Here is a 23,657-nt window from a genome sequence, read left to right as displayed (position 1 = left end):
ATACTGAAAAGTCAAGTTACTCTTTAAAAGGGGACATGACAACCATTTTCAGAAGTTAGTGATTGATGTGACCATGCCGGCCTGCCCGCTTCTTTGATAGTGAATACTGTTACAGATTGGTGATTAGTTTAGCAAAGTAGCACCACTGCTGGTCCTGAATTGAACAAATTTTACATGCGACTGCCACTGTGACCGGGCCCGATGAAGTGGGGGCATTAATGACTATAACCCACAGGGACAAAAATACCACCATAAGGTACCATGTGTGTGTCATCCACAAATCCCTGTAACAGTGCATCATCTAAAGATCCCCCATAACATTGCATCATCCACAGATCCCCCATAACAATGCATCATCCACAGATCCCCCATAACAGTGCGCCATCCACAGACCTCACCTGCATTTTGGTGCATTCCATTTTGTTCAGTTCAGTTTTGTCCCCATTGACATTGAATGGGGGACAAAACTGAAGCGTTTTCTTCCGCTATTGAGACCCTATGATGGATCTCAATAGCGGAATTGAAAAAGCTAGTGTGAAAGTAGCCTTACACTGTCAGCATTGATTGCATAGTTCCAGATTGGGTAGGGACATACCCCCAAGTGGTGACACCTAGATGGACCTTTATTGCAGACCTCTGGCAGTTCATTAACTTCTAGTAGGATTACTAGAGGATTGGCACAACAGAAAAGATGCTCCAGAATTGTTATTTCATGGGGAATGTAAGTAATTACTAAAACAGACATGTTAGGAGATTTTATAGGTGCTCTTTAAAACTGATGCTTCCTCTAAGCTTCCACAATGAACTGCCAATAGGAATTAACCAGAGTGTAGGATTTTACTTTTCATTTCATAGAGAAATGTGTAACTAGCAAGTTTCTAAATCACTGCATTTTAAAAACATCTACCCTTAAAAAAGCTGTAAAGTCATGGTCACTAGCGATCTCATTTCCACCTAAGTTGTCAAGTTATAAAGATCCACCTCTGTTAACAAAGACAGAGAAGATGGCTGAGAGGAAGTGTGGACTCGCCAGAGCTAGCTAAGATAGTGAGCCTGATAAAACAACTGCTTCTATACTGCTTCAGAACATCACAGGAGCCTATTGCTTTTCTGTAAGTGTGATCTCTCCATCCTTTTTAGCTTTCTGAGCTCCCTATACAAACACATAGTGGGAAGTGAGGTCACTGCATACAGTACTGGCATAAGGGAGATGCCCTTGCTTCTTAGAGAAATGCATCTAGCTGTGCAGCTGAATCAGGGAATAATATTACTGAAAGAGACTTTAGGGAAGCCCAAACATAACTGTTCTTTCAAAGTTATGATTGTACAAAGAAGCCATTATGCAATATATATTTTTTTTAAAAACTCAGATATGTTTTAAGTTTCTTGCTCAATCATATGTAGTATCCTGAGAACCAATTTACTTGGTACAGCAAAACTGATTTTGTTAAATTACTGTAGATGCGATCACTTTAAAATCAGGCATGCATAATCTGCGGCTCTCCAGCTGTTGCAAAACTACAACTCCCATCATTCCCAGACAGCCGACAGATATCAGCCTACAGAAGGGCATGGTGGGAATTGTAGTTTTACAACAGCTGGAGGGCTGCAAGTTGAGCATCCCTGCTTTAAACCATCACTTTAAACCATTTTTAAGTACTAATGTTTAATTACTGTAGATGATATCACTTTAAACCATTTTAAGTACTAATATTTCAGGCACTGCACTGTTTTTTTTCTTCTTGTTCCTGGCGAACTATAGTAATATGATCTATATGGTTATTTATATACCTGTTCTGTGTATACTTACCTAGGCCGTGAACAAGGCCTAGGTATTGGACCAAAACGTTGGCCGAATTACGAGATGTTGCATGGATAAAGAGTGCCATGGTTATTGCATTAATATTTAATGGAACTTAGATCTATAGATAGATATATAGATAATAATTCCAAAATGGTAAACAACAATTCCAGTGGTTAGCACTGGGGCCTTGCGCTGGGGTCCTGGGTTCGAATCAGACCTAAGACAATATCTGCATGGAGTTTGTACATTCTCCCCGTGTTTGTGTGGGTTTCCTCTGGGTTCTCAGTTTTCCTCCCACACTCCAAAGACATACTGACCTTAGATTGTGAGCCCCATTGGGGACAATGTGATGCTAATGTCTGTAAAGCGCTGCAGAACATGTCACCGCTCTATAAGTGAATATAATAATTAAATCACACAGTGCAAAAAAAGGGGATGAGTAGGATGCATCAGTACAGGCCCAACGGCTGTTTGGGTTTCTCTGAAACTTTCGAGGGTTCACCAATAAAACACACACGATTTGCTTTAAATTGGATTTATTGTGCGCACAAAGGGAATATGTTAGAAAACTTATATACAGAAATCTAGGTCAACCGCCCTTGCTCTTGGACAAATACATACATATATATATACAAATCAAGGGGCCCTTTCGGCATATTTCCAGTTTCACAAATCCTTTGAGGCTTCTCTTGTCGACATATAAAGTTTCCTCTGTGACGTAACAGTTCTGCAAATAGCTTAAGAAATTCTAACACCCTGTTTTAACCTTGTTGAGTCTTTTGTGTTGTTATGGCTGTCAATTAGTACCAGAGGAGTCTGCCGGTGATTTTCAATAATTTCTGCGACGCTATGAAATTTCTGTACAAAGAAAGAAAAGGCAGCTAACATTACAAAAGTGCATTTATGACCGCCAATAAAATGCAAAGTCAGATCTTATCTTACTATTACATCTTACCATGTAGATGCCTCACCCACCCCCCCAATTGTTAACAGTTTTTTTTTCCATTAAGAGAGCCTGCCACTACTCCTGACTTGCCTATTTTAGTGAATTCGTATCTCCATGAAATAACAATTCTGGGGTATCTTGTTTTAGAACATTGCACTGTGCCATCCCTCTGTTATTCCTCATGAAAATGTATGAATAAATTGACAACTGTGTGTTACCATTGGCCATGTCCTTACTTAGTCTGACAAGGTTAGTCTGAATAAAGACACAGTCCACCGACAAGACGTGAAGCCCAGATGTGAGTGTGGTAATACATTTCTCAGGATGAGTAACAGAGGGATGGCACAGTGCAGAGTTCTAAGTAATTCTACTCATAGATTGTTTTTTCATGGAGAACTCAAGTTTTTATAAGAACAGACATGTCAGATGTTCTGCCTGCTTCTCTATAAGCACGTTGTCTGGTTTTAAAACTCTTATAGTGCTCATGCACAGAAACGTATTTTTTTTCTGTGTCCGTTACATTTTTTTTGCGAACTCTATGCGGAACCATTCATTTCAATGGGTCCGCAAAAAAAACTGAAGTTACTCCGTGTGCATTCCATTTCCGTATGTCTGTATTTCTGTTCCGCAAAAAAAATAAAACATGTCCTATTATTGTCCGCATTACGGACAAAGATAGTACTGTTCTATTAGGGGCCGGCTGTTCCGTTTCGCAAAATACGGAATGCACAAAGGACGTCATCTGTATTTTTTGCAGATCCGTTTTTTGCGGACTGCAAAATACATACGGTCGTGTGCATGAACCCCTATTCAAATTCTCTATTAGATAATGATCACTGAATTACTTGTGGAGGGTGGCTAGTGTATTATTTTTTCTTAAAAAAAGCACAGTTGACTTAATTAAGTGATCGCTATGCAGTGCCCCCATTTCACCTGTGGGGGTGCTGCAGTGGATTTAAAGGGGTTATCCAACCCCTGAAATGCCCCCTCCCATATGCTCGGGCCCCTCACACACAATGTACTAACCCCCCTTCCGAGGACCCGCGTCGCTTCTGAAGCCCGCACGACCTCTGCTGCGGGCCCGGGAGCATTTCAAGGGTTGGATTATCCCTTTAAACACTTTCTTCTAGGTTTCCCCATGGATTACAGATAATTGCTGGTTGTCCCAGCAGCAGGACAGCCTGTAATTGCTTTCAATAAACTCTTGAAAAGCCAAAAGTTATAGTAAAAGCAGACAACCAATGTCTGTTTCCTTGCCTTGTTACATACACCACCTACTGTCAAACAGTATATGTGATCAAGGGCCTGATCCTCTATTTGTTCCCTAGGATAAGTGGTGCCAGAGGTGTCTAGTAGCTACTCATCCCTTCGCCCACCATTGAAACAAAATAGAGGCTGGTTCTGTGACTCCTAGTCAAGCAGGTTGTAGCCATCCATCATAGGTTAGTCTTGATCTAGTTAGCACTGGAGTGAGATGTGATTCTCAATAAATTTGGCCCTAGCCATCGAGATGAGCTATTATTTATGCCAGATTCTGGTATAAGTTATAGTAAATTTGCTGGTCTGTGGAAGGTCATGCCCCTTCTGCTAAGCCTCACCCATTCCATGCCCGTTTTTCTAGAAACATGGCATGAACCCACAATCAGGGTGTTGCACGGTATTTGCACTGGGGTAGAGAGGGTTTCTGTAAGGATAGATGGACCCCTCCCTCGGTTTGAACCACTCTATATATATATACACATTTACATTTGGCTTATGTTTATTGTTTGTTTGTGAGGGCCCATTTCGTGATTTTTCTAAATTTCGTTTTTACCTATTTATAATAAAAGTTACATTTTAGAGTTCATGCCGTCTGTGCCTCATTCTAAATTAGCATGACTCCAATTATCTTGGCATAGTGTACTCAGTGATTTTGGCATGGCGTGAACCCCCAAAAAGTTACACATATTTTGCAGAAATGGGGCTTGCACACAACATTTTGACGCCACTGATAAATTTGGTTGTTAAAATCCCCCTTCAATGTGCTCAGCTGCTCTAAGCAATTTACATTAAACAGATTTTCTTTAACCCGTAGAGTACCCTCGCCCTCGTGACTTAAGGACCAGCGCCGTACATGTATGGCGGGCTGATCGGGTGGGTGCTGGAGCTGCGCCCGCCCGATCAGCGGCACGGAACCAGCAATCACTGACAGCCGGGCCCCTGCTGCATACGCCGGCATCGTTGAAAACAAAGCTGACCGTGGCATGCAGTGGTGGGGACTCTATGGCAGAGAAGGCAAGCCCGATGCCTTCCATAGGCATTAGGGCTTGCATTCTATGGAAGCCTGTGAAATCCAGCCACTTAGCATAAAAGCGGACAGCCAAAGCATTACAATACAGGTTGTATTGTAATACATTGCAGAGGGGATCAGACCACAGAAGTTGAAGTCCCAGAGTGTGACAAAAAAAAAAAGTGTTTTTCATAATAAAAAATAAAATAACGTTTCAAGTAAAGAAAAAAAAGAATCCCAAAATAAAACAAACACATAAAATTGTAAAAAAATAAAATAAATAAATAAAAAAAGACAGACATAGTCACCTTACACCAAACAAAAAGTGCAACACCAAGCAATCAAAAAAGCGTATGCCCCAAAAAATAGTACTAATCAAACCGCCACCTCATCCCGCAAAAAATAAGCCCCTACATAAAACAATCTGGCAAAAAATAAAACTATGGCTCTCAGAATATGGAGACACTAAAACATGATTTGATTTGTTTCAAAAATGCTTTTATTGTGTTAGAGGTATCGCCGTGTCCATAACAATCACATGATCTAACCCCTCAGGTTAACACCGTAAATAAAATAAAAAGGCTTTTTTTTTTTTCACCTTAGGCCTCTTTCACACTTGCGTTGTCCGGATCCGGCGTGTACTCCACTTGCCGGAATTACACGCCGGATCCGGAAAAACGCAAGTGAACTGAAAGCATTTGAAGACTGATCCGTCTTCAAAATGCGTTCAGTGTTACTATGGCAGCCAGGACGCTATTAAAGTCCTGGTTGCCATAGTAGTAGTGGGGAGCGGGGGAGCGGTATACTTACAGTCCGTGCGGCTCCCGGGGCGCTCCAGAATGACGTCAGAGCGCCCTACGCGCATGGATGACGTGCCATGCGATCAAGTCATCCATGCGCGTGGGGCGCCTTGACGTCACTCTGGAGCGCCCCGGGAGCCGCACGGACTGTAAGTATACTGCTCCCCCGCTCCCCGCTACACTTTACCATGGCTGCCAGGACTTTAGCGTCCCGGCAGCCATGGTAACCATTCAGAAAAAGCTAAACGTCGGATCCAGCAATGCGCCGAAACGACGTTTAGCTTAAGGCCGGATCCGGATCAATGCCTTTCAATGGGCATTAATTCCGGATCCGGCCTTGCGGCAAGTGTTCAGGATTTTTGGCCGGAGCAAAAAGCGCAGCATGCTGCGGTGTTTTCTCCGGCCAAAAAACGTTCCGGTCCGGAACTGAAGACATCCTGATGCATCCTGAACGGATTTCTCTCCATTCAGAATGCATTAGGATAAAACTGATCAGGATTCTTCCGGCATAGAGCCCCTACGACGGAACTCTATGCCGGAAGAAAAGAACGCAAGTGTGAAAGAGCCCTTACATCACAAAAAGTGTAATACCAAGTGATCAAAAAGTCACACGCACCCCAATATAGTACCAATTAAACTCATCTAATCCTACAAAAATTTAGACCCTCCCTAAGGCAATCACCCAAAATATAAAAAAAAAATATGGCTTTCAGAATATGGAGAAAATGCTTTATTATGTAAAACTGAAACAAACAAAAAAAGTTGTCATATTTAGTATTGTCGCGTCCCTATCAAACTGCTCTATAAAAGTAGCACATTATCTAACCTGTCAGATGAAAATTGTAAATAACAAAAAATAAAAACAGTGCCAAAACCGCTTTTTTTTGTTACTTTGCCTCACAAAAAGTGTAATATAGAGCAACCAAAAATCATATGTACCCTAAAATAGTACCAACAAAACTGCCACCTTATCCCGTAGTTTCCAAAATAGGGTCACTTTTGGGGAGTTTCTACTCTAGGGGTGCATCAGGGGGTCTTCAAATGTGACATGGCAACTTAAAGGATAACTGTCATATTTTCACTCAAAATTCAATTTTCATATATGTTGTTGCTGCTGAGGTGATAATCCATAATCACTAATCATTGTGTTCACATACCACTTGTTTAATAAGATTCTGTCCATAGCAACCGCTCCTCACAAGACTTCTTTCTGACTATCTTCTCAAGATGGCCCCCGATGCCCTTACCCTGAGGCTAAGACCTCCCTCCCTAACTACCCAGAATTCAGTCATCTCTTCTCGGGAACGCGCAGCCTCACTTCAACCAATTGGCTTTCTCCAGACTTAAACACGCCCTCTTCCTCCTGAGTAGTGTCGATCGCAAATATTCTAATTGCAATTTTTTTTTAAAGAATATTCTAATCACTAATTTTTATCGCGAATATTGGCACTATTCGCGATAGAAGATAGAAGACGGAGGACACCTAGCAATGCTGTTTTAGCCGCACCACTTAAATGCCCGGGGGAGGAAATAATATGCTGCAATTACTAGGTAATTCAATACCTATACAAAAGTATTAACTAGGGAACTAAGGTAAACCAATTGCATTAAAAAAAAAAAAAAAAAAAAGCTACCCTTTCAAATTATCCCAGTGAAACCTGCCCTCCAAAAACCATATGGCACTCCTTTCCTTCTGTTCCCTGCCGTGTGCCCAGACAGCAGTTTACGCCCACATATGGGGTGTTTCTGGGAACTACAGAATCAGGGTAATAAATATAGAGTTTTGTTTGGCTGCTAACCCTTGCTTTTTTATCGGGAAAAAAATGTATTAAAATGTAAAATCTGCCAAAAAAGTGAAAATCTGAAATTTCATCTACATTTTCCTTTAATTCTTGTGGAACACCTAAAGGGTTAACAAAGTTTGTAAAATCAGTTTTGAATACCTTGAGGGTTGTAGTTTCTTAAATGGGGTCATTTATGGGTGGTTTCTATTATGTAAGCCCCACAAAGTGACGTCAGATCTGAACTGGTCCTTTTTCAGAAAAATTTCAAGATTTGCTTCTAAACTTCTAAGCCTTCTAACGTCCCCAAAAAATAAAATGGTATTTACAAAATGATCCAAACATAAAGTAGACATGTGGGAAATGTAAAGTAATAACTATTATATGATGAATCACTATCTGTTTTAAAAGCAGAGAAATTGAAATGTGGAAAGTTGATAATTTTTCCAATTTTAAAAATGTTATTTTATTTTTTAAATAAAACTGAAAAATATTAACAGAAATTTACCACTATCATGAAGTACAATGTGTCACGAGAAAAAAAATCTCAAAATGGCTTGGATAAGTAAAAGCGTTCCAAAGTTATTACCACATAAAGTAACACGTGTCAAATTTCCAAAAAACGGCCTGGTCCTTAAGGTGAAAAATGGCAGGGTTCTGAAGGGGTTAATTTGCCAATATAACTCTGGAAAAACTAAGTACGTATTGTATTAGACTGTAGCTAGAAGTAGTTCTTAGATCTTATAGAAATATAGAAGTTTCTGTACCTCTTCTCCGCTCTTCTCTCTCCCCAGAGCATACTGTCGTGTAGCTTCAATGTATCGCACTGGAATGTTATACACTCTCCTGTTGTAAAATACTACAAGGGTGAAGGGCTGCTGGGAGTCTTGTCCACTGCTTTTTCTCACAAGGAAAGATCCGTCCTGTTAGAAATTAAGACATCGCTGTAATAATCTTTTTCATTATTTTTGCCAATTAGAATCTTAAAGTGAACCTATCACCACCCTTGACGTCTGTTTAAGGAAATCTTTCCCCATTAAATAACAATTCTGGACTATGTTTTCTTAGAACTCGGTGTTGTGATGTTCCTCTCTTATTCCTCCTGGATAAAAAAAACGGTCCTCAGTAGCTGATGCCTTTTAACCCCTTAGTGACCGGTCTTGCTTTGGACCTCGTGACCAAGCAATTTTTGTTTCGTTTTTTAATGGCACCATTTTGGGGTATACAAATCGCTGATTAACTTTTATTAATTCTTTCTGGGGTCGATGGAAAAACACAGCATTTCTACTTTTATATTTTACATTTTGCAATGTTCACTTTGTCCACAAGTAACAAGATAACATTATTCTTTGGGCCAGTATGATTACAGCGATACAAAAAAAGTTTGATTTTTGCAGGCTAACTTGTAGTTTTCATTGGTATTATTTTGGGCGATATTTTAACAGCTTTTTATTCCATTCTTTGGGTGGTAGATAAGCAAAAAACAGCAATTTTGGCATTATTTTTACTGTGTTCACTGTGCAGGATAATTAGTATGATAACTCTATACTCTGGGTCAGTACGGTTACCAAATACATACCGTATATATTCTTTTGTTATAGTACTTTCGCAGAATGAAAACTCCTTTTTAAAACTGAAAACTTCTCATCACTTCTCAAGGCCTATAACTTACAATGATCACTGTGTGGGATAAATTGTGGTTATATAGTTTGTGTCATCATACCAAATATGGGGGAGGGGGGATTTTTTTATTATTTTTCCACTGTAAAACTTTTTTTTTCAGTAAAAAAGATGGAATTATCTTAGGCATTTTTTAAAATCCACTTCATAGAATTTTTACCACTTCTAAAAGGGGGACTCTGACATGCGATTGTTTGATCGCGCACATGATACACTGTACTACTTATATAGTACAGTGTATTAAGATCTATTAAGCCATGCATTCACTGAAGGTAGACCTGGGAGCCTTTAAAGGGGTTATCCCATGACTAATGTTAAAAATGAAAATCAGACATCATATTGTACATGACAACCTCCAAATAAATAAGAAAAAAAACATACATATAGATTTTATTGCATAACTCAGTGGCTATGCTACATTTTTAATTACATGCAATTACAAAAATATACAGATCCAGGTGCGGGTTTGAAAACTGTAGAATATTTCACGTGGGACAACCCCTTTAACAGAAACCATGCAAATAAATTTGCACTCCAAACGTACCTTTAAGGACTCTCACTTTTTTATCTTCTCTGGTTATCTACTGGCTACCACAGTAAACAGATTTTTTTCCTTATTCCTCCTAGATACTTATAAATAAATTTACAACTGGGTATTTCCATTTCCCTTGTCAAAGTTTTTTTTTCACAACACTTGAAAATATATTCTTAGTAAGAACACCAGAGGGAATGGTACAAAGTTCTAAGAACAGATGCTCCAGAATTATTGTATAAAGAATACTAGTGTCTACTGAAAAAAAAAAAAAAAAAAAAAAATAGATGACAGAATGCACCTAAACTTTTTTTTTTACATATTTCATCATTTAATAGTATAGGTAAAAAGAGTGAACTCTATAATATATTTTAATAAAGAAGTGCCTGTTTTTGCATTTATTTCCCTCCTCTCTGCCCCTGCGCTCTTCACCATCTCTGAATTGACTAATCAAATTTATACATGGGTGCATCATCTAGTGATAGATTTATCTAACCCCAGAGCTGGATAATATTTCACCTAATAATCTAGATCTGGGGTGAGATAAACCACTCAATAGTAGCTGCTGCCATGTCTCATATCTTTCTGCCATTTGTCTTCCTGCAATTCCCCTCTTCAAAGATGTTACAGAGCTGTGTACTTTAAGTTGGGGGGGGGGGGGGGGAGATGTAAATGCAGATATTTTTATTAATAGATTATATTACAGAGTTCACTCTTTAGAACTATACTTTTGAATCATCAAATAAAATAAAAAAAGTTTAGATATGATTTGAAGTGGTTGTCTCACTTCAGGAAATGGTATTTATCATGTAGAGAAAGTTAATACAAGGCACTTACTAATGTATTGTGATTGTACATATTGCCTCCTTTGCTGGCTGGATTCATTTTTCCATCACATTATACACTGCTCTTTTCCAGGGGATGCAGCCACCCTGCAATCCAGCTTCAGTGGCCGTGCTTACACTCTAAAGGAAAATACTTTTTCCAATAGTCTGCAAGCACGGCTACTGCTTCTGGATTGCAGGGTGGCCGTAACCCCTGGAAACAAAGCAGCGTATAATGCGATGGAAAAATGAATCCAGCCCGCAAAGGAGGCAATAAGTACAATCACGGCAGATTAGTAAGTGCCTTGTATTAACTTTCTCTACATGATAAATAGTATTTGCTGAAGAGAGACAACCACTTTCAACACACATAGCACCAATACCTTGGAAGTAGCAGTCAGAGCATCTTCTGCTTTGCGTCGGTCACATGATGAAACATACCACTCTTTATTGAGGACATCAGCATCCTGCAAGGCAAGAACATACCATATTTATTGGGCTACATTATAAATGTGGGCACAATGTGACCAATATGCTATATGGGGCATACCAGGACATGATTATACCACATTATTAGAGGTTGAAAATGATCTTGCATATGCATATTAAATATATAATGTATTGCTGCCTTTTACAGTGTTTCAAGCCCCTTGAGTAATGTGTAAAAATCAATGACTGTGCCCCTTTCAAGTAGGCGTTCAGTAGAAGTCTAAGCTCATGTTAGAAAATGTATGTAGGAGTACTCCTCTTGGGAACGTATGCCTGTACACAGGTTTCTTTGGTAAAAATATTCACAACTATAATTATTCAAGTTTCCTCCCAAGGAGTTAGTGGTGTAGTGACATATTAATGCTGTTTATGTGCTCAGTAAAAGCAAGAAACCTATGCCTATGGTTAATAATTATCAAGCCCGACGTAGACCTGTGAGAGTGGAGAACATCTTAATTGCACCGGACTTCTAAAGGGCAATGAAGGAAGATGCGGAAAGTCACAAGATATGCATTCAGTTATTAGGATTGATTTGTTTTTATAGTAGTGGACATGGAGGCAAAATGCAGGTCTGTAGTGCTGCTTATATTATTATTGTTTTATTATTTTTTTTGGTCTTAAGGAGATCTAGTATTTTTTACAGAAAGAATTGTGTAATCTGTAGCTTTATTCCATAAGGACTCATTGGGATCCAGCATACCTATTATAGCTTTCTGAAAGAGCTAGGTAGCGGTGTGGTCATCTCTGGGATCGACGAGCACACACTATCAAGCACAGATTTCAGGCAACCTCAGTTTTCCATCAACTATCCAGATTTATTGTCAGCAGGTGGTGCATAGACAAAACAAAGTTCTATGCCTGTCCGGCTCTAACTATACATTCAGGAACTCCTGACTAACCTGGTGCCAGACTAACACTGGGCACCAAACATAACCATATCATTTGTACCACCTGCTATGCTCTCAGAGACTCCCAGCAGTCCTGTTTAGAGATGGCCTTGCGGTTCGCCAGGCAGTCGTTTCGCAGCGAACTTTGCTCGTTCGCGGTTCGCCGAACATGTGAACATATGGCGATATTCGCGCCCGCCATAATTTTTTTACATTGTGAAGAACTTTGACCCATGACACATCCATCGGATGGTACAGGAGAGCCAACTGAGACGTTTCAGCACAAGGACATACCCCCTACCTTATAAATAAACCAGATCTGGCCACCATTTTACATTCAGTCTTTTGCCAGTGTAGGGAGAGGTTGCTGTGTGGAGCTGGGACAGGCTGTTAGGGACACCAAACGCTAGCTAATAGGGCCATAAAAGTCCTTTTAAGGACTGGTATAGGTGTGCTATTGATAGGTGTGATACACACAGGGGTGTGATATTATTATTTATTATTAAAGCACCATTCATTCCATAGCGCTGTACATATGATAAGCGGTGCACATACTTAATACAGACAATTGCACTAATCATAAACAAGATGAGTTACAAACTGGTACAGAAAGAGAGAGAGCCCTGCCCGTGAGGGCTTACAATCTACATGGTATGGGAGAAGGACACAGTACGTGCGGGTGAAGTTGGTCATGGCGGCATAGAGGCGGGTTTTCAGGTTTCTTTTGAAGAATTCCACTGTAGGTGAGAGTCTGATATGTTGGGGTAGCGAGTTCCAGAGTGTGGGGGATGCACGGGAGAAATCTTGGAGGCGATTTTGGGAAGAGTCGATAAGAGGAGAGGAGAGTGTGTGTGGGGGTGTATCGGGAAAGTAGCTCAGAGATGTAGGGAGGGGACAGGTTATGGACAGCCTTGTATGTATTTGTTAGTACTTTGAAGTGAATTTGCTGGGCAATGGGGAGACAGTGAAGGGATTGGCAGAGGGGAGAGGCAGAGGAGTAATAGGGTGAGGTGGATTAGTCGGGCAGCAGAGTTGAGGATAGATTGGAGGGGTGCAAGAGTGCTAGATAGAAGGCCACAGAGGAGAGTGTTGCAGTAGTCTAGGCGGGAGATGATGAGGGCATGTACAAGCATTTTCGCAGATTCAAAGTTAAGGAAAGCACAGATGCAGGAGATGTTTTTGAGTTATAGGCGGCAGGTAATGGAAAGGGCTTGGATGTGCGGTCTGAAGGAGAGGCCAAAGTCCAAGGTCACTCCAAGGCAGCGGACTTGGTTGACCGGGGAGATTGTGCAGCCATTGATCGTGATAGATAGGTCTGTTGGGGGGGTTGAGCAAGATGGGGGAAAGATGATGAATTCTGTTTTATCCATGTTAAGTTTTAGAAAGCGAAAGGCGAAGAAGGATGGACATTGTGGGATTCTTGATAGTAAGGTGGTGATGTCTGGACCACAGAGGTAGATTTGTGTGTCGTCGGCATAGGAGTGATACTGAAAGCCATGGGACTCTATGAGCTGTCCCAGGCCAAAAGTGTAGATAGAGAAGAGCAGGGGTCCTAGGACAGAGCCTTGCGGGACACCAACAGAGAGGGAATGAGACGAGGAGGTGGTGCGGGAGTGGGAGACGCTAAACGTCCGGTCTGTGAGGTATGATGTGATCCAGGAGAGGGCCAGGTCATTGATGCCAAGGGATGAGAGAGTTTGCAACAGAAGGGAGTGGTCAACAGTGTTGAAGGCAGAGGACAGGTCAAGGAGAAGGAGGACAGAGTATTGTTTCTTGGTTATGGCTGTCAGTAGGTCATTGGTGACTTTGGTAAGGGCAGTCTCAGTCGAGTGGTGGGGTCAGAAGCCAGATTGTAGGCAGTCAAAGAGGGAGCAGGAGCAGAGGTGAGAGGACAGTTCAGAATGGACATGTTCAAGTAGCTTTGAGGCATACAGAAGAAATGATATGGGGCGATAACTGGACAAAGAAGATGGGTCAAGTGAAGGCTTTTTGAGGATGGGTGTAATGGTAGCATGTTTAAAAGCATAGGGGAAGACACCAGAGGTTAGTGATAGGGTGAAGAGATGATTTAGGGCTGGGATAAACACTGTGGTGAGGTTAGGGATGAGGTGGGATGGGATTGGGTCAAGTGCACAGGTGGTGAGATGTGATCTGGAGAGTAGAGTGGAGAGTTTTTCTTCTGTAATGGTGGAGAAGCGGGTTTTGGGAGAAGAGGACCGAGCAGTTGTGTAGAGGGTCTGTGGGGACTGTGTAGTGAAGCTTTCTCTGATGTTGACTATCTTTTGTTTGAAATATTTGGTAAAGTCCTCAGCTGAGAAGAGAGGAGAGGGTGGGGGCGCTGGGGGACGGAGAAGGGAGTTAAAAGTGCTAAAAAGTTGTTTAGTGCTGTGGGCCAGGGAAGATATGAGAGATGAGAAGTAGGCCTGTTTTGCATCTTCGAGTGAGGATTTGAATATGAGGAGGGAGTGCTTGTATGTGGTGAAATGATCTTTAGAATGGGATTTCTTTCATAGCCGCTCAGCAGCCCTGGAAGCTCGTCTGAGTTTTTTGGTCAGGTTGGTGTGCCAGGGTTGTCTGGTAATTTTTTGGGGTTTTGTGTGTGAGGGAGGCAACAGTGTCCAGAGCTGTACCTATTGTGGTGTTATATAGGGTGGTAGCAGCATCTGGGTCTTTGAGGGAACAGATGGTAGAGAGTGGGAGAAGAGAGTCAGAAAGCAAGCGAAAGTCGAGATGTTTAAAAGTTCCTGCGGGGGTGTGCTAGTGTGTGGACCGGAGGAGCAGCAGAAGAGACCAATAAAGAGAAGGTTAATAGGTTGTGGTTGGATAGGGGGAGAGGCGAATTAGATAGGTTAGATAGGGAGCAGAGGCAGGTAAAGATAATATCCAAAGTGTGACCATCTCTGTGGGTGGGAGCTGAAGACCACTGTGATAGGCCGAAGGAGGAAGAGAGCGATAGGAGTTTAGAGGCGGCCGAGTGGCAGGTGTCAATAGGGATGTTGTAGTCACCCATGTTGATAGTGGGGATGTCGGCAGAAGGAAAGTGTAGTAGCCAGGTGTTAAAGTGGTCAAGAAAAATCGTGGCTGGGCCTGGGGGGCAGTAAATGACGGCTACTTGAAGGTTGGAGGGAGAGTAGATGCGAACAGAGTGTACTTCAAATGAGGTCAGTGTAATGGAGGGTGGCAGTGGAGTTTGGCTGTAGGAGCAGGTGTCTGATAGGAGAAGACCAACTCCTCCACCATGTTTGCAGCCGGGGCAGGGGGTTGTAGGGAATTGAAATCCACTATAAGAGAGTGCAGCAGGGGAGGAGGTGTCAGCCATGTTTCTGTGAGACCCAGAAAGGAAAGGTTTTGAGAGATGAAAAGTTCATGAATGTACGAGAGTTTGTTACAGACAGAGCGTGTATTCCATAATGCTCCTGCAAGAGGAACCAGAGGAGCAGGGGTCACAGAAATGGTTATTAGGTTTAAGGGGTTGCAGAAATTTATAGAAGGAGATTTGTATTGGGACGTAGAGGTGATAGTGGTGATTTGCTGAGGGGAGCCTGGATTTGGAGAGATATCACCAGCAGTAAAGAGAAGCAGAGAAAGTGTTAATAGGTGAGAATAGGAGAGGGCAGGAGGTATCTGTGCGTGTTTGGGAAGGAAGTGTTTTATGTTGCCAAACAGGTTTGTGCAAGCTGTCAGATGAGAAGGTAAGATGGAGGAAGAGATGAATAGTTCCTTGCTGGGTGAATGGACGTGGGGGTATTTCAGGAGGTTGTGGAGAACTGGGAAGAGTAAGAGGAAAAATTGAAACCTTGTTTGCATTAACTATGTCTGTAATTACCTGTGGTCCAATTCTGGTATAATTCAGTCTGTGCACTTAAGAGTTGCACTTGAGAGATGTTGCATTTGGAAAGACCAAGGTCTGAAAAGACCTAGGACCTTAGATTTATACCACTCCGTGTTCAATCAGGTGTGACCAAGAGGGGAGGGGGCTACATTTGGCCTAATCAAGGAGGACCAGATACAGGGGTGAAATAGTCAATGTAAACAAATACTCAATAAATCCAGCAGGGAAGGAGACATTAATAGTTCAGACAAGACATACCAGGATTTAGAAGGAGAGATGAGAGGGGTGGACAATATCGGACTGTGGAAAAGCTGGGTGCAGCAGTAAGCTTCAGACAAGACATACCAGGATTTAGAAGAAGAGATGAGAGGAGTGATATACTTATAATATACTTTTATAATGCGTCAAAAACACATAGATCTATATAGTGATCACCTGGAAGTTAGGGGCTAGGGGCTTACTAGGGCTATTTTTATATAGGGTAAGGTTCCGGACGGGGTCACTCTTATCAGGGCGGGTGCTCTGTGTTTAGGCTATCAGGGCCAGAATAGCACCCCTACATTGTAGGGCAATATCAGGAACAGTTCTTTGCCCACCCTGTCCTTCAATACCACATCATCATCTAGCCCAGGGATGGATGTTTTTTGCTTTACCTCCTGTGGTGGTAGGACATATGGTTTCTGATTTGGTGCTGTCGAGCACCTGATTTAGTGCCGCCGATCACTTGTTATTGCCTACCACATCTATGTTTTTTGCTTAACTTTAATAATTAGATTTATTTTCATTTTGAGGGATATCTTTTAATAATAACATTATTAAAGGTTAAGTTTTATCTTTATGTATATTCTAATGGATTGTCTTCCTTGTACAATGTTATAATATACTTTCTATGTTAGAAAGTATATTATAGTGCATTTGTATTGTGCGGCAGTTGTGTGCGGCTCTGCTGCGATACCGAAGGTATATAGAGGCACAAGGGTTATTGGAACAAATCATTTCTACTGGTGTGATATACCAGTTGCCCCCCCCAAATAAGTGATTGAGGCAGGGGTGGTATATACCAATAATATACTTTCTATATTGTGCATTTAGGTAGCGCAACAGGGCACATTTAAGAGTATTTCCCTTTAAGACGCATAAAAATGTCACCCGATTAAGACGTATTTTTTGTTGGAATTTTTGTCATTGATCCCCCTCTAGTATGTCACTGTCCATGTTGTGGGACTATTTGTGCACTTCTACTAAGTATTTGGTGGCTGCAAATATAAGCTGAAGTTTTTTCAGGTTCGCCTGCCATTAAAGTGAATGGGGCCCACAGCGAACTTGTGGTTCGCGAACATTTGATCGCGTTCGCGAACCATCCCGGGCGATGTTCATCCATCACTAGTCCTGTTTCCAGGCAGAGTCAGAGCGACGTGTATGCGTTCTCAGCCTTAAATCAGGCTAGCACACCTGAGGAGTGATCACCTGACAGCCTAAAACCCGGACTGTCTGGATGGAGTGGGGGCCCACCCTTCTCTCCCCACTCCAGCAACACAGGCCCTAAAAAAAAACTTTTTTTATTTTTTTAATACAAACCCGAATTGCCGAGACGTAGCACTGCTCCCAATGACTGCAGCACTGCAGTGATGAGCTCCATCCACTACAATGTTGACTGTGCTCTGTAGCTCCAGTGCTAACTTCTGGTGACGGATCTACACAGAACAGCTGATCAGAAGGGACTCCAAGCAATCAGCTAGTTCACTCAAAAAAGGCTGGACAACCCCTTTATTTCTACTGGATATATTAGAGTAAGGGTAATATTATATATAACTTATAGAAATTAATATGTTAAAGTCATTGTTTAATCTTATAGAGTTTAGATTATGGTATTTTTTTAATTGAGTGACATTGTGTGCAAATTTATGTCAGAATCCTGGAGCAAATCTGTCCAGATAACAGTTTATAATAACTTTACTTTATCAGAAAAAATTGCTGGGGCAGCTGACTATTGTATGTATTAACCTCTTAAGGACATAGGGCGTACAGGTACGCCCTTGTGCCCTGGTACTTAAGGACACAGGGCGTACATGTACGCCCTGTGTATTTCTGATCACTGCCGTGCGGCTGGCAGTGATCGGAACCCGGTGCCTGCTCAAATCATTGAGCAGGCACCTAGGCTAAATGCGCCGGGGGGTCCCGTGACCCCCCCATGTCGGCGATCGCGGCAAACCGCAGGTCAATTCAGACCTGCGGTTTGCTGCGATTTCTGCAGTTTCTGATCCCCGCGGTCCCTGACCGCGGGGATCAGAAACTTTAGTATGCCGAAAATATATCTGTATCCCCTCCCCCCTGCACCCCTTAGTGATTTTTGCCGGGTAGGAGGTGCAGGGGGAGGGTTGCGGGCGGTGCGGGAGGCGGGCGGTGCGGCAGGCGGGATCGCGATCCCCCGCCCGCCTCCCATTGCGTAATCGTTGGCGTCTAGTGGGTATACCAGGGTGCCAGCACATTGCTGGCACCCTGGTATAAACGGCTGACATCGGTGATGCGATGTCAGCCGTTTAACCCTTTCCATACAGCGGTCCGTACGGACCGCTGTATGGAAAAGGTTAACAGCGCAGGGAGCTCCCTCCCTCTCCCATCGGGGGGCTGCTGTGCCTTTGCAGCCCCCCGATGGGAGAGGGAGAGAGCCCCCAGACAGCCCCCCGACAGCCCCGTCCTTACCCTTCCCCGTCTGCGCAGTTCTGACCATAACTGAGCAGACGGGGAAGGTTCCCATGGCAACAGGACGCCTTCTCAGGCGTCCTGCTGTCCATGGTGCTGAACAGATCTGTGCTGAAAGGCATAGATCTGTTCAGACAAAGTGTAAAATACAGTACAGTACTATATATTGTACTGTACTGTATTATACAGACATCAGACCCACTGGATCTTCAAGAACCAAGTGGGTCTGGGTCAAAAAGAAAGTGAAAAAAAGTGAAAATAAAGTAAAAATCAAAAAACACATTTATCACTGATTAAAAATAAAAAAAATGAAATTCCCTACACATGTTTGGTATCGTCGCGTCCGTAACGACCTGATCTATAAAACGGTCATGTTACTTTACCCAAACGGTGAACGACATAAAAATAAAAAATTAAAAACTATGATGAAATTGAAATTTTGCCCACCTTACTTCCCCAAAAAGTTAATAAAAGTGATCAAAAAAGTTGTATGTACTCCAAAATTGTAACAATCAAACCGTCATCTCATCCCGCAAAAATCATACCCTACCCAAGATAATCGCCCCAAAACTGAAAAAACTATGGCTCTTAGACTATGGAAACACTAAAACATGATTTTTTTTGTTTCAAAAATGAAATCATTGTGTAAAACTTACATAAATAAAGAAAAGTATACATATTGGGTATCGCCGCGTCCGTATCGACCGGCTCTATAAAAATATCACATGACCTAACCCCTCAGGTGACCACCGTAAAAAAAAAAAAAAGAAACGGTGTAAAAAAAGCAATTTTTTGTCATCTTACTTCACAAAAAGTGTAACAGCAAGCGATCAAAAAGTCATATGCACCCCAAAATAGTGCCAATAAAACCGTAATCTTATCCCGCAAAAAATGAGACCCTACTTGAGATAATCGCCCAAAAACAAAAAAAACTATGGCTCTTAGACTATGGAGACACTAAAACTTTTTTTTGTTTTAAAAATTAATTCATTGTGTAAAACTTACATAAATAAAAAAAATTGTATACATATTAGGTATCGCCGCGTCCGTGACAACCTGCTCTATAAAATTACCCCATGATCTAACCTGTCAGATGAATGTTGTAAATAACAAAAAAAAAACGGTGCCAAAAAAGCTATTTCTTGTTACCTTGCCGCACAAAAAGTGTAATATAGAGCAACCAAAAATCATATGTACCCTAAACTAGTACCAACAAAACTGCCACCTTATCCCGTAGTTTCTAAAATGGGGTCACTTTTTTGGAGTTTCTACTCTAGGGGTGCATCAGGGGGGCTTCAAATGGGACATGGTGTCAATAAAACCAGTCCAGCAAAATCTGCCTTCCAAAAACCGTATGGCATTCCTTTCCTTCTGCGCCCTGTCGTGTGCCCGTACAGCAGTTTACGACCACATATGGGGTGTTTCTGTAAACTACAGAATCAGGGCCATAAATAATGAGTTTTGTTTTGGCTGTTAACCCCTGCTTTGTAACTGGAAAAAAAATATTAAAATGGAAAATCTGCCAAAAAAGTGAAATTTTGAAATTGTATCTATTTTCCATTAAATCTTGTGCAACACCTAAAGGGTTAACAAACTTTGTAAAATCAGTTTGGAATACCTTGAGGGGTGTAGTTTCTTAGATGGGGTCACTTTTATGGAGTTTCTACTCTAGGGGTGCATCAGGGGGGCTTCAAATGGGACATGGTGTCAATAAAACCAGTCCAGCAAAATCTGCCTTCCAAAAACTGTATGGCATTCCTTTCCTTCTGCGCCCTGTCGTGTGCCCGTACAGCTTTTTACGACCACATATGGGGTGTTTCTGTAAACTACAGAATCAGGGCCATAAATAATGAGTTTTGTTTGGCTGTTAACCCTTGCTTTGTAACTGGAAAAAAAATATAAAAATGGAAAATCTGCCAAAAAAGTGAAATTTTGAAATTGTATCTCTATTTTCCATTAAATCTTGTGCAACACCTAAAGGGTTAACAAACTTTGTAAAATCAGTTTTGAATACCTTGAGGGGTGTAGTTTCTTAGATGGGGTCACTTTTATGGAGTTTCTACTCTAGGGGTGCATCAGGGGGGCTTCAAATGGGACATGGTGTCAAAAAACCAGTCCAGCAAAACCTGCCTTCCAAAAACCATATGGCGCACCTTTCACTCTACGCCCCGCTGTGTGGCCGTACAGTAGTTTACGGCCACATATGGGGTGTTTCTGTAAACGGCAGAGTCAGGGCAATAAAGATACAGTCTTGTTTGGCTGTTAACCCTTGCTTTGTTAGTGGAAAAAATGGGTTAAAATGGAAAATTAGCCAAAAAAATGAAATTCTCAAATTTCATCCCCATTTGCCAATAACTCTTGTGCAACACCTAAAGGGTTAACGAAGTTTGTAAAATCAGTTTTGAATACCTTGAGGGGTGTAGTTTATAGAATGGGGTCATTTTTGGGTGGTTTCTATTATGTAAGCCTCGTAAAGTGACTTCAGAGCTGTAGTGGTCCCTAAAAATTGGGTTTTTGTACATTTCTGAAAAATTTCAAGATTTGCTTCTAAACTTCTAAGCCTTGTAACATCCCCAAAAAATAAAATATCATTCCCAAAATAATTCAAACATGAAGTAGACATATGGGGAATGTAAAGGCATCACAATTTTTAGGGGTATTACTATGTATTACAGAAGTAGAGAAACTGAAACTTTGAAATTTGCTAATTTTTCCAAATTTTTGTTAAATTAGGTATTTTTTGGTGCAAAAAAAATATTTTTTTTAACTTCATTTTACCAGTGTCATGAAGTACAATATGTGACGAAAAAACAATCTCAGAACGGCCTGGATAAGTCAAAGCGTTTTAAAGTTATCAGCACTTAAAGGGACACTGGTCAGATTTGCAAAAAATGGCCTGGTCCTAAGGTGTAAAAAGGCTGTGTCCTTAAGGGGTTAATGGCGACCATCACAAGTGCACAGTTGGCCTTACACTAAAGGCTAATACGTATAAGAACAATATATACATAGGCTGGTTCTCAAGTGACTTAACTGGAAGGCAATAGTTGTGAATAAACAATGACAACCAGAATCTTTTCGCTCATCTCTACGTGAGCATGCAATGTTAACAATTATAAAAAAAAAAGTTAGGGTATCTCACACTTGCGGCAGAGTGATCCATCAAAACGTATGCCAACTGATGGCATTTGTAAGACTGAGCAGACTGATCCGTCTTTGAAATGCATAAAAAAATGCCGGATACGCCATTTATTTTTTTCACCTTTTTTTTGTCTGCGCATGAAGGACTGATCCGGCATTCTGGTACTTTGAATGCCGGATCCGACACTAATACATTCCTGAACGGATTGCTCTCCATTCAGAATGCATTAGGATAAAACTGATCAGTTCTTTTCCGGTATAGAGTCCCTAGGACGGAACTATATGCCGGAAAAGAAAAACGCTAATGTGAAAGTAGCCTTAGCAATACAAATAATAAAGATGTAAGGTAAATAAACAGATAAAACCTAATGATAAATACTAAAGCAGCTGTGTGAGCTACATTACTAGCTGTTTAGAGATGCCAATAAAAGGCTAAAGCATAAAATGTTGCTCAAATCTATTTAAATGTAAAAGAAAAAAGAAAAAAACTATGTATACAGCCCCCTTTTTTTTTTTTTTTTTTTTTAAACAAAATCACTCTAGAATTTTCCATTTATAAAGCATTCACAATGAATTGGCTTAAGCTAGATAAACGGCCGTTAAAAATGGAGCAACAGTCAATTTTTAATGGATGCTTTTTAACCGCTTGCCGCCACTGTAACGCCGATAGGCGTCCGGGCGGCAGTGCTCTCAGGTCTCAGTGACGCCTATTGGCGTCATCTCGTGAGACCTGAGATTTCCTGTGAACGCGCACTCACAGTAGTGCGCGTTCACAGGATCGCACAGTAAACAAGTTGAACTACAGCCTGCCAGCGCTGATCATTCGCTGGCAGGCTGTAGAGGTTTAAAAAAAAAAAAAATCGCATCAGAAAGGTATATTAGACGCTGTTTTGTTAACAGCGTTTGATATACCTGCTACCTGGTCCTCTGGTGGTCCCTTTTGCTTGGATCGACCACCAAAGGACACAGGCAGCTCTGTAAGTAGCACCAAGCACCACACTATACTACACCCCCCCTGTCACTTATTAACCCCTTATCACCCCATATAGACTCCCTGATCACCCCCTGTCATTGATCACCCCCCTGTAAGGCTCCATTCAGACGTCCGTATGCGTTTTGCTGATCCGCGGATCCGCAATACACGCAATGTGCTTTCCGCATTTTGCGGATCCGCACATTGCCAGAACTATATAGAAAATGCCTTTTCTTGTCCGCAATTGCGGACAAGAATAGGACATGTTTTATATTTTTGCGGAACGGAAGTGCGGACCCGGAAGTGCCGAGCCGCAATTCCGGATCGTAGTAAAGAGATCACAGAGAGGCACGGAGCATTATAAGTCATGTTACTGCTCTGTGCCTCTGCAGTCTGCATCGGGTCTTGGCTGTCATTCACGGAGCGGATGTCACGCACGGCATCCGCTCGTGTGAAACAGCCCTTAGGCTTTACAGGGTTGCTCTCAATTTAGCCCCGCCCAAAATGCCAGAACAGTAAACACACCCCACAAATTACCCCATTTCGGAAAGTAGACACCCCAAGGTATTCACTGATGGGCATAGTGAATCCGTGGGAGATTTTTAATTTTTTTGCCAGAAGTTAGCAGAAATGGAAACTTTATTTTTATTTATTTTTCCTCAGAAAGTGTTATTTTCCGCTAACTTGTGAAAAAAAATAAAAATTATACATAAACTCACCATGCCCCTCCGCGAATACTTTGGGGTGTCTGCTTCAAAATGCGGAAATTCACATTTTTGTACCATAGTTTGTAAACGCTATAACTTTTGCGCAAACCAATAAATATACACTTATTGGATTTTTTTTTTATCAAAGACAATGTAGCACAATACATTCTGACACAAACTTGTATAGAAATGTAATTATATTTGAACAATTTTACCAGAAAAAGTTAAACATACACTTTTTTTGAGAAAATTGTGGTCTATTTTGATTAATATCAGAAAAACGAAAAATCTC

The 23,657-nt window shown here is 41.4% G+C and overlaps 1 protein-coding gene across 7 annotated transcripts in view; it reads right to left on the bottom strand.

The window, feature by feature from the left end:
• Nucleotides 1-2,323: 2,323 nt before the first annotated feature.
• BLNK (B cell linker) overlaps nucleotides 2,324-23,657 on the bottom strand; it is a 265,244-nt gene continuing 243,910 nt past the window's right edge. For all 7 annotated transcript variants that reach the window (XM_044296228.1, XM_044296230.1, XM_044296231.1 and 4 more), the window contains 3 exons: nucleotides 11,020-11,103; nucleotides 8,368-8,523; nucleotides 2,324-2,662 (listed from right to left, as the gene is read on the bottom strand). In XM_044296228.1, coding sequence (XP_044152163.1) covers nucleotides 2,543-2,662; nucleotides 8,368-8,523; nucleotides 11,020-11,103 — 360 coding nt within the window. In that variant the 3' untranslated portion in view covers nucleotides 2,324-2,542. The remainder of the gene's footprint in view (nucleotides 2,663-8,367; nucleotides 8,524-11,019; nucleotides 11,104-23,657) is intronic.

Source organism: Bufo gargarizans, chromosome 6 (genome assembly GCF_014858855.1).
Source record: "Bufo gargarizans isolate SCDJY-AF-19 chromosome 6, ASM1485885v1, whole genome shotgun sequence".
Taxonomy (NCBI): Eukaryota; Metazoa; Chordata; class Amphibia; order Anura; family Bufonidae; genus Bufo; species Bufo gargarizans.
This window is presented reverse-complemented; position numbering and strand designations above follow the sequence as displayed.